Genomic DNA, 12,083 nt, shown 5'->3' on the forward strand with positions numbered 1-12,083 from the left:
TAGTTTGTATGTAATATCCTCATGGTTATTGATAATGAGTAGATCCCTTTATTCAAGTATTGAACTCTTTATCTTCCAATTATCCATATGTTTAATCACTCATTGTAAAGTGTTTCATCTCTCTAATCATTACGTCATAGTAATCATATTGACACAACAACAACCGAATTTAAATTGTCTTGACAAAGAAAATACAAAATCCAGACTGATAAAAGATCCTTCAAACAGGTACCTCCAGTGTTTTCAATATAGGTGCATAAGTAGAGGGTCTTCCAATGCCAAGTTCCTCCAGCTTTTCTACCTTAAATATGCAAATCTCACAAATTAGATATATTACCAAATGCTGACATGGCAAACATTTTTTCACAAAACACTAAACTAGAAGTCCACTAGTAGAAAAGTGTTTCCCATATCAAATAATTTATAAAGAAATGCACCATAGCTACATTCAAGACATGTCATTAAAAAGAAAATAAGAAATGAGGCCCATGATGCTTACCAAAGTTCCCTCTGAATATCGAGGCGGTGGTTCAGTTAGATGCGGTAATACTTTTGCTTTAATCATATCTATTGGATCTTTGACCTAACAAGTTTGCAACAAAGATTGACAGAACAGCTCAGCATATATCCAAAATTATACAACAAATAACCATCCTAAAGAACTCCAGTGTAATGCATGTCATGGAAAATATTACAAAAAACAGAAATTAGGAATAAGTTTAACTCCTGAGATAAGAATAATCAAAGAAATGGAATGATTATTCAAAGAAACTGCAGCTCCGATTTTAATGCTGTATCTCTATATTCAATTAAAAATATCTAGTGCATATGTTATTAGACAATAATCAAATGTATGGCGGTTTTTCTTTCTCAACAGGAGTTAACATCCTCTCTCTCTCTCTCAGCAAAGATATTTTGAGATTTCTAGTCTTGGATCCTCCCATAATATCATTACACTTATACATAGACTTAGCAGATCATTTAGCTCAACACTTATTTATGCTGCACTCTATTTGCTTTAACCTGCTTTCAAAATAATATAGAAGTTGCTTTCACAATACCACATTGTACCGACACGATACATCTTTCAGTCGCATCGACCTACTTTGTCGTCTTTTACTGGACATTAGTAGAACTACATTATATTAACATATCTTATCTTTTAGGGAAGAAAAGTAAGGCCAGTTGTTCTTACCTTGAGTTGTGATAGAAATGAAAACTTGTTATCTTCCATCTTTTCTGGGTCATCCTCACATTTGCCACGTTGAATTTCATTGTCCTGATATCAAAGTAACAAGATGTAAACAATAACAAATAAAGAAAATATTTATAGAGCAAATGAAGTAGCATTTATCCGAGCATAAATATAAGCCACCTTCTCATACAGAGATAAAGAATGCTTGATTTAAACTAGCCTACAGGAGACTAACAAAACCATCATTGCCATGGATAACTGATTTTGGAAATATATTTTATCTACCATAATCAGTACAATTACAAATGAATGTAGCATCTGATCAAAGGAACACAAACGAAAGAAATCTAGCAAATAAATTGAATGAAAGGTCTATAGACAATCACAATCACTGAGATTATGTTATAACATTAGAAGGAAATTTGGTAGAAGGAAATCATAGATGTAAGTGCTATTGGCTATCCAAAAGTCTGCACACATTATCTTAATACTGATGTGCCAATAACACAATGATTGACTTTCTCCAATTGACAAATAACTAATCACAATGTGCATTTACCATGCCATACACCCCAATTTCTAGAGGTAAAATAATAGTGGAAAGGGGTTTCTCAAAAAAATTATGACACATTTAATGGTGTAGGCTTGAGTTAATCTACAAAGAAAACACCCACACGTCATGGCTATATGGCCCAATGTTATCAGAACCGAACAAGCAATCGAACTGGAAAACCTTGTGGACCGGGAACTGGTCAAAACTGGTAAAAAACCGGTTGACCAATAACACAAAATATTTAAATTTTAGAGAAAAATATATATATATACATATGCATCCATATGAATTCAAACCATTTATACAAAAATAAGCAAAAGTTCTCATTTATATAGCATGTAAGGATGCACATAAACAAAATAGAACCAAGTGCAATCCATCTCTGAACCGAAAATACATCAACAAATAGGCTCTAGATAGCCTCTAGCATCCAAAAAAAATCATGCTACAACACATGCCTACATATCATCAAAGGGATAGGATTTGGCCCGGATTTTCAATGCAATGTTCCTTAATGAAGCCACTAACCAAAGACAAGCTAGGCAGAATGGTTCTCGAGCTAGGGCTTGGAATATCTTGAGATTCCACTGTCGGATTGTCATCAAATTCGGAGGACCTCTCAAGGACACACTAGCACAGTTCTTGACCAATTTTCATTAGCTTCGAATGGATACAACAAATTTTCATCAGCTTCGAATGGAACACAAGCAAGCAATATGTGGAATTGAAGGATCCCATGAAGTGGAAATCCACTCTCTAATATGGTGGAGACACATGGCTCTCAAGACTCACCCTACAAATGCCAAAATGACCCTTTGGAGGGCTTGGACCCCGTATAAGGAGACCAAACCCCAGACGAAGACCCAACTGCAATCTTGTATAAGATCCAATGGGTCCCCTCACCTTTCAATACAACCAAACATTAGTGCAATCGAGTAAATGAGATTACAAATCATGGAACCAAGTGGACACTTCATGGTTGCATGCCCTTCCATAGTGGGTTTTAGAACGTACAAGTGTCTCCAAGTTCAAGAAGGTTAACTAAGGACCCTTTAGGTGGTTTTAGCGTAACGGGGTGACATGTCCATGGTACATCCATCAAATGGCAGGTGGCATGTGATAGAGCAGTGGAATGGAGTGGGGCATCAGGGGAAGGCTCCAAGCCACATGCCACAGTATAAGGGTAGTTATAATAAGGAAAGCCCACACTTGGGTATATGAATGTAGGAGGGAGAAATCATAGTACATGAGTTTCCCTGACCTTTTTTTTCCACCCTTCTTCTTATGCCTTTTGCGTTTTATTGGTCTTCCTTTTATAACTGCTCAGGGCTCCAGGGGATGAGAGCATGATGTGTAAGATATAGCAGTGGATACCCCTTTAAGGTGGGGCAGATCATCGCCCACCAGGGGTCGGGACAATCGTGTGTTCCTTAATGATTAAAGGGGTCGATATGAAAGACCCTAGGAACCAAGGTGATGGCCATAATGATAGGGGTAGAGCTCATGTTTGGCTTTTGCCCACGTGCTAAATTTCTTTGTCCCAACCATATTTTGCATTTTATGGTACATTTCTTGTTGAGAGTGGCCAAATTATACTTTTTCTTTTCTTTTGAGTTGCATCAACCTCCGGGGCATCGTTCCAAGCCCGACCCAAGGTGTAGACAAGGGTAGGGGGAGGCTAACTCCTTGTGGACCCAATGGACAAATGTGGACCCGGATGGGAAATATGGTGAATGGGTTTATAATGAGCAGAGGGGGGTGATGTGTATGGTGTTGGGAAGCAAGACCACACAACCAAAATCAAGGTTTCGCATGTAGTGCCACCCCTAAAGCTAGTAGCAAATAAAGGAGATCCGGACTAGGATACAAGGTTAACCATCAAATTGGATAGAGGAGACAAGGGTACAAACCAAACCCACTCTTTACGTCGAATCCGCCACTAATCCATGCCCAAAGTGTCCATGATAAGTAAACAAAATACCCAACTATACAATGAAAAGTCATACCTTCGAGATCGAAAGGCCCACCTTCAAACATACAATCATAACATACGGGCAAGGGAGCATATGGCTAGCTCAGGTGGTGGAGATAGTGGCACATCATGCTATCTAGTGGCTACAAGGGGTTGTTTCCTTTCAGCTGAGGACCACATAGGAGAAAAATTTCTCCTATGGATACTACCCGTGGGTGGTGGGTAACATAACCATCTAGAAGAAAGGGAACTTTTGCTAGATATAGTGAGAATTCAAAGGCTTTTAGGGTCTATATTCCAAGGCAATGATATATTGAGACTTGTAGGGACGTTATATTTGATGAGGATGCTACATTCTGGAAATCCAAGGGCTCAAACTTGGAATCTGATGATGAAGTACAAGTTGCTCCAAAGAATGTGGAACCAAATCCCCAAAAACCTGTACCTATGAATGAAGACTCGCATAGAGAAGATATTGATCATGAACCTGTTGAATCTACAAAAGCTCATCTTACAAAGACAAGAAAGGGACCTGCCTGGTTAGAGAAAACTTTGAAGGAAGCTGAAGGTCATGTTGTTTCTCGTGGGACTTTCAGGGAAAGCAAGACACCAAAGAAATATTCTAGTTATACAGCCTTGATGTGCCAGATCATTGAATCTAAGCCATCCTCCTATGAAGAAGTAGTCGAAAAGCAAGGATGGAAAGAAGCGATGACTGAAGAGTATCAATCCATATTGAAAAACAATGTTTGGGAGATTGTGCCAAGACACAAGAATAAATTTGTTGTCTTCAAAATGGATCTACAAGACAAAACATGTGTTGATGGAAGTGTGGAAAAATACAAGGCTAGATTTGTGGCTCGTGGATTCTCCCAGAAAGAGGGAGAGGATTATGAAGACACATTTGCTCCCATTGCCAAGTATGCATCTATTAGATCTGTTATTGCTCTTGCATCTATTGCAGGTTGGAAGTTGCATCAAATGGATGTCAAAACAGCCTTTCTGAATGGGGTCATTGAAGAAGAAGTTTACATTGAACAACCTCAAGGGTTTGAGGTCCACAATAGAGAGACACGTGTTTGCAAATTGACGTAGGCTTGGTACGGCCCGATGCAGGCCCCTCATGCTTGGTACTCTCATATTGATAGTTATCTATTGAGTCTGGGCTTCAAGAAAAGTGTTCTTTATCCAAATCTATATTTAAAAGTTGTTGATGGTGAGACCCCTGATATTGTTTTAGTAAGTAGACAATTTGTTTCTGACAAGAGCAGAAGTTTTGATTGTTCAGTGCAAGAGGGAGTTGGTTTCCGAATTTGAGATGAAGGATCTTGACCTCATGCATTACTACTTGGGATTGGAAATTTGGCAGAGACCTGATAGGATCTTTGTGGGCCAAGAAAAGTACATTATTTCGATCCTTCAAAGATTTGGTATGGTGGATTGTAAGTCCATGGACACTCCTATCATGACGAACTTGAAGAAGATCTAGGATAGTGACTCAAAATTGCCTGATCCTACTATATATTGAAGATTGATTGGTTCATTGAATTAATTTGTGAATACCAGGTTGGATATTTGTTATGCAGTTAATACATTGAGTCAATTCTTCGTAGAGCCTCGTCATGTACACTGGGTTGTAGCGAAACACATTGTAAGGTATTTGCGAGGCACCTTTGAGTATGGTCTGATGTATGCTTCTGGTGGTGAATGGAAATTGTATGGTTTTACTGATGTTGGTTGGGTCAGTAGCTCTACTTATAGAAGGAGCACCTTTGGATATTGTTTTAACCTAGGCTTCATTATGGTTTCTTGATCTAGCAGGAAGTAGACCTCTATTGCTTTGAGTACAACTGAAGTTGAATACATTGGAAGAAAATTGATGCTTCCAAGTCTAAGGAAGTGGACCCCACTTTACACAAGCATTTGATTGGCTCTCCTCTGTATCTAGTCAACACCAGACCGGATATATGTTTCACTATCAATACACTTACTCAATTTATGGTTGAGCCAAAGTGAGTGCATTAGGTGGCTGTGAAACATGTCCTAAGGTATCTGCGTGGAACAGTTGAGTATTGATTGAGCTATATCTAGGCAGATGGAGTGAAGCTAGTGGATTATTCAGACGTTGACTAAGCAAGCAGCATAGTCCACAGGTAAAGTACTTTAGGCTCTTGTTTAAACTAATATTTACTTTAATACCCTCCCCTAATAGTCAATTTACCAACTACACCAAGCTTATTTCAGAATTTTACATATTTCATGACCCAAAGCCTTGGCGAGAATGTTTGCCATTTGATCCTCTGTAGGATAATACAGCAGCTCAAACATTAGATAAGATAATTATATTAATGTCCAGCAAATGACCACAAAAGTAGATCAATAGTACTGCTAAGTACAATGATGTCAATACAAAGCAAAAGTACATGTTGAAATTTGGTTGTCATTGATGTCAACCCAAGCAGCAGCTAGAAGAAGCCCCACTTTAAAAGACAAACATGACAAGGAAGATCAGGGTTCTTGGGCTCAAGGTCATCTTCATTTGATAGTCCCCGCCATGCCGATTCTAACGGTAGGCGACAAGCCTCATAACTCGTCACTGTTGAGAAGATATGCTCGATCAAAGTTGAAGACCCTTCTTGTGGTCAAGAAGCCCCAAAGATGATGTGGGAAGCAGCCTTTAGATTGGTTTATTTGTGGCATCTTTACTTCAAAAATTAATTTAAAATTGATGATTGACCTATCCTAATCAATCTTGGTCAAAGACAACTTAATTAAATTATCATGGCTCTCCTAATTAAATTTGGCTTCTAAGTCAAGTCGGCCTCCAAGCAAAATTCATTTTTGGCTCCAAAAAAAAAATGAAATCCAAAGTTGAGGTCAGCATCCCTCCTTGTGCAGGTCGGCTTGGCCCTCTAGAAGCCTCCTCGACCATTATAAATTGAGGACTTGCTGCCCTTCCAAGACCATGAATTAAAGTGATCATCTCTGAAATTTTGTACCACCTGCGGCTTTAATTAGCCATGCCCAACTGAAGATACAGGCTGAATTCTGGAGATTATCTTGGTATCTGAAGTCTATCTTTGATCCTTGGTTCTTCGTTTGGGCTTGTATATATGTTCTGAAGCCTGCTTGGGCCTATTTGGAAACCACTTCCAAAGTTTTCAAAGCATATTTGCAGCATGTTTTTGATGGGCTTGATTTTCGTTGAATCTATGAACATTTTACAGATTGTTCAAGGCTAAGGCATGACAGATTCGGACCATTCTCTAAGGCTATTTTGTTGGAGACTGAGGCCCCTTTGTGAATGGAACTATGGCTAATTGTTTTCATAATCGGCCCCCTGTGGAAAGACATATCTGATGCATTTTTCTCAGGAATAGTGCGAACTGTGAAAAGGGTTCTCGATGGTATTTTTGGCCCTGATCTTTTGGTGAACTTGTCACATTGTTCCAAGTCTCTTTTGTAGCTGAAATCACTGGCAGATCAGGGCATCATTCACTATTCTTGAAGGTAGATTTGTGCCCTAATCTGAGCCTAGCTGTGGAGTATTTTGGCATCTTTCTGAAGCAGTTTGAATGGTTTCTGAAGCGGTTTGGCCAGATTCGTATAAGATCTGGAGTATCACAGCCCTGTTTAGGGCTTACCTATATCACAGATCCACAAGACTATTCAGCCTTAGAACTGAAGCTAATTTGAGCTTACTTTGCGCAGAATTCCGAAGTGAAGTCTGGGTGGTTTTTAATGCACAATTCTTGGTATCTTTGCAGAGAGGAAGCAACTTATGTTAGATCATTCCTATGGCATCCTTTTCGCTTGGATAAAACAGTCATTGTGAACTCTAATACAATTTTGGATGTGGCAGAGTTGCCAATCTTTGTTGGAGGGCATATTAGCTGAGTTATTTAAAGACAAACATGATTTGTATTACTGAGGCATCTTAAGGTCTTAATGTATTGTTTGGTTGATTGAAGACTTCTGCAAATATGAGGATCTGTCCTTCCTAAAGGTGCGTTGCCATAGAAAATTCAATTGAGGCTTAAGTCCTGTTTGTTCTGATCTATTGTAATTGATCTGTCACACTGGATTATGGTATGGAAGTTATTGAGCAGAAGCAGTCTTGAAGTCCATTTTACATAACTGAGAATTGAAGTATACAAGGGCATCTTCAGGGCAGTATATTTGACTAATTTCTGTAGCCGAATAAGAAGATTATCACAAAGATGCATGGTTGTTCAATCTCTGGCATATCCTTGGCAGTCTGACTTACTAGACATCAGCAGACTTAAAAGGGCATCTTCAGGCATCAGCAGGCATCATCAAGTACAACAGTGGCAAACATTGCATCAAAAAACTTGAGGTACATTATTGATCAGATTCAGTTATATTGCTATGCATCATAAATTTTGTACAAGTACCATTAGAAGTAGTTATGAAGTTTTGAATAAGTTCAATATCTGAAGCATACATTAGCAGAAAGGCTTTCATTGACAGGTATCATTTAGAAGCAGTTCTGAAGTTTTGAAGAAGTTTGATATCTAAAGCATACATTAGCAGAAAGGGTTTCATTCATAATCTCCATAAGTGGGTCATTGTCCCTCATCCAAGAGCCCACAAATTGTTTCTCTATTTTTTATATCTTAAGGGTGGTTGGGTGTTGCAAGGCAGAAGAGTGAAGTCTCCTTCAGGTTGGAGCCTGAAAATACTTTAGGGTGGCAGGGTGGTGCTAGGGCAAGTCAAAGCATCCTTCTAATTGTAGCTGATAAAACTAGGGCATTGGAGCGTCCTTTGAGTTGGTGCTGGTAAAACTAGTGTGCAAGAGCATCCTTTCAGGAGTTGGAGTTCCTGATAAATTGAATGTTTTTCTATAATACTAGGAAGTTGGAGTTTCCCCTTCAATTGGAGCTGAAAAATTTTTGTATTTGTCGACCATGCCACCTACCTACAAGTTAGTGAGAAAAGACTTCAACCGCACAAGGTGTGGTTGGTAGCAGGGAACTCAAAGAAGGGGTTGTCATACTAATCCCGACTCTCTCTGTTTGAGCTATCTCCTAGGTTGGCTAAGGAGGGTGGTCCCTAATGAAAAGTTAAATTAAAAGATGTGAGTTTTTAGGAGAGTGTTATAGTGAAAATGGATTACTTTTAAGGATTTATGAGCAAATATGAAGTGAGAAACTTGAAATAACAATGTCAATCATTAATATGACAAAAACCATAAAACCAGTGCCTTATAAGGAATTTGTTCAACAATTTAAAGATATATTTGCTCAAAGTAAAATGCAATGCTCTCAAAAGAGAAAGCAAAGTAACCCTAAAATGTAAACAAAAATTGTTAGCACAAGATATGTAAGATACAAAATGTTTTTGAGATAATACTCTTTATAAATCAAAACATGTGAAACATATCTTGCCAAAACCCAAAAATTAGTAATTAACTTGGAAATGTAAAATAAAAAAAGTGCTAAACCAAGACATCAATATGCAATTAGACATGAAGCATGAAAAGAAAGCACTCGTTTGAAAGGATTGTAATACTTGCTTTTGGAATAGACTTTGCATATGAAAACTCAAACCATCAAGAGACAAGTAAAGTAAATGTAATGGAAAGTGCTCTTGGTTAATTTTATTAATTATCTCTACAACAAGATTACAATTTAACTCTTCAATCCTCAGACCTCACCCTCACCCAAAGATATGGATCTCATAGTGAGAATTCAATAGAGTAGAGGATCCCTAAGATGTCTACTTCAACCAACTTATGTTGGAGGTAAAATTTTAATGAGGCTTGGGGCCTTCCTATACTAAAATGCCTAGATGAAATGCATGTAAGTTTTTTCCCTAAAATAAAATAATGCTACATGCAAATGCTTCAAAGAGATTGATTTGCAATGCTTGAAAATGAAATAGTGTTCAACATAAGCTGCAATTATAACTTCAATTGGAGGAATAAGATTAGCTTACAAGTGTTGCATGTGTCTCATCAATGAATTAAAATGATACACATATTTTGCTTGAAAGTAAAATTTGTTTCAAATAGACAATGACAATAAATTGCTCCAATATTCAAGATAAAAATGTAGCATAAAAATGAAGCATGTATTCAAGTGCTCATGAAACAATTTACCAAGGCAAACGGAAACGAATCAAAATTCGTTAAGAATATAAAATGCTTGCATGTAAAGGATGAATTGCCCAAAGTGAAGTGTAAGCTTGTAGCTTCAAGCAACAATGAGATAGAGAATGGAAAACCCAAATGAAATTGTAACAAACTTTAACTTAGTGAAATGTGATAGTGAGGTTGTGTTAATTCCAAATTAAAGCATTCATGTAAGTTAATGAAGTATGAAAGCTTAAACCATGCAAATATCAATCCAACCAAGAGAAGTATCCCTCTAAATGGGGAGATAGGATACCATGGGAGAAATCCCAAGCTCCCACAAGCAAATTAGATCCTTTATTAATATTACAATGAGAAGAGGGCCTTTCAAAGTCCTCAAGTAAACTTCAAAGAGAGTCCTCACAATAATTGCTTGAAACTTGGACATTACACCTTCTTTCTTGAGAAAATAGTGACAAAATCTCACAAAACTTATGCAAGGGAAACAAGGTGTGAGTTCCTCCAAATGCCCATGTCTTAGAGTGGAAAATGGGCAGCCCTCTAGTGAACTCAACTTGGCCAAACTACGCCTCAAAGGGGCTCACAACATCCTTGGAAATCGCACCCCCAACATTTGCCAAAGGTCCTGCAAACACATTTTAGATGTTGTGGGAGGTTGCTCTTCAAAATCTACCACACAAGAGTTCGCAAACAGTCCAAACAATGACTACAAAATAAGTTAAGTATTAGTGAAAAAATCAACAAGATAAAATATATATGTACAATTATAATTTACAAAAGGCTAAGCTAAAGAGTGAGAGTAAACTCTTGTCTTTGCTTAGCCATCTTCAAGCTCTTAGATAGAAAATGAAAGAAATGAAGTACAATGTTTTTTAAAAGAGATTTAAATTTAGAAGTGCTCGGCTTGTGTACAATCTATGTGCCAAAACCCCTGCAAAACCACTTTGTAAGATAAGACTATGAAGGCTCAAAGAACAAATGAGAGCTCCTTTAAGAATGTATTAAGAGTGGGTTGGTCTCTCCAAAGACTTCCCCTTACGCTTGATGCTGTGATCCCAACAAAATATTTCCTCTACAAAAATTCAATTAATAATCACTTCCATATAGATTTAGCAATAAACAATGATAAGAAACTCTAGAGATTTATTTAAAACCAACTAGAACATTCTATACCTAGAGCATACTTCTAAATCAAATGTCAATGCAAGATAACTCTACATTAACAAATCTACAAGTGCATATGGAAACAAATTAGATCAAAGCATGAGTAAAAGGAATTATACCAATGATTAACAATTCATCACACTCCCAAAGGAGCAACACGTCATGAATGAAAACCCAAAGTCTTTATTGATATTTTTGAAAGTGTACAAGGCACCCGTGCTTCCGCAAGCACAATAGCTAGTAGCAATATGATACAAATGAGAGCTCAAGGCTCTATTATATAGAACTATGGGGTTCAATACCAATGTAGAATTGATTAAACAAGTAGCATGAGGTGACAATCCCAAAGAGAAACTCGAATTTGTTGAATGGAGCTCCAATGCAAAGTGTAAAAATCAAATTTTGGGAAGTGGACATCATTTTCTTCTTCCCTTATGTGCCAAATTCCAATTTTATGATGGAATGACAAGTGTATGTGGGTGGTAACCCATGTGGAGAAAATTTCCCACAAAAATATCTACCAAATATTCTCCCAAATGTGCATTAACTTCACAAATTCAAATTTCCAAGTAAGTAGTTTTCTCATTTAATGCCAGAAATTCGATTTTATTTGAGCACGTCATTTCCTTTATTTTAGGAGTCCACGTCACCTTAGGACTTCACTTTAACTCCTCCATAATTTTCCATCTCATTTCCACAACATTTAGCATGTGTGGATCAGTGTTTTTAAAACCGGAACCGGTGACCGGACCGGTCCACCTAATGAACCGGTTTACCGACCGGAACCGGTCTAACCGGGACTGGTTTGGTCTAAACGAACCGGTTTTTAAAAAATACATTAAATAATTAATTTTTAATGAAACAAAACTATTTTTAAGATGTAAAACCATGATTCCAAGCCAATAGAGACAAAATATGCAAAGTTTGTTCATTTATATACCATGCAAAGGTGAATATATCAAAATGGCACCGAGTGCAATACATATCATCGACAAAATAGAAAAATACATAAGAAATGAGGCTCTAAATGGCCTATAAAGTCCAAAAACAATGCTGCAAGCTATGAGGCCATTGGCCTACTACA

The 12,083-nt window shown here is 37.5% G+C and overlaps 1 protein-coding gene across 1 annotated transcript in view; it reads right to left on the bottom strand.

The window, feature by feature from the left end:
* LOC149200521 (uncharacterized) overlaps nucleotides 1–12,083 on the bottom strand; it is a 264,887-nt gene that overhangs the window by 33,574 nt on the left and 219,230 nt on the right. The window contains exons 9-11 of the mRNA XM_089400966.1: nucleotides 1,196–1,279; nucleotides 500–583; nucleotides 233–301 (exon numbers count right to left, since the gene is read on the bottom strand). Coding sequence (XP_089257092.1) covers nucleotides 233–301; nucleotides 500–583; nucleotides 1,196–1,279 — 237 coding nt within the window. The remainder of the gene's footprint in view (nucleotides 1–232; nucleotides 302–499; nucleotides 584–1,195; nucleotides 1,280–12,083) is intronic.

Source organism: Pinus tabuliformis, chromosome 2_1 (genome assembly GCF_031772625.1).
Source record: "Pinus tabuliformis cultivar Carrire ecotype Pingquan chromosome 2_1, CPIR1, whole genome shotgun sequence".
Lineage (NCBI taxonomy): Eukaryota > Viridiplantae > Streptophyta > Pinopsida > Pinales > Pinaceae > Pinus > Pinus tabuliformis.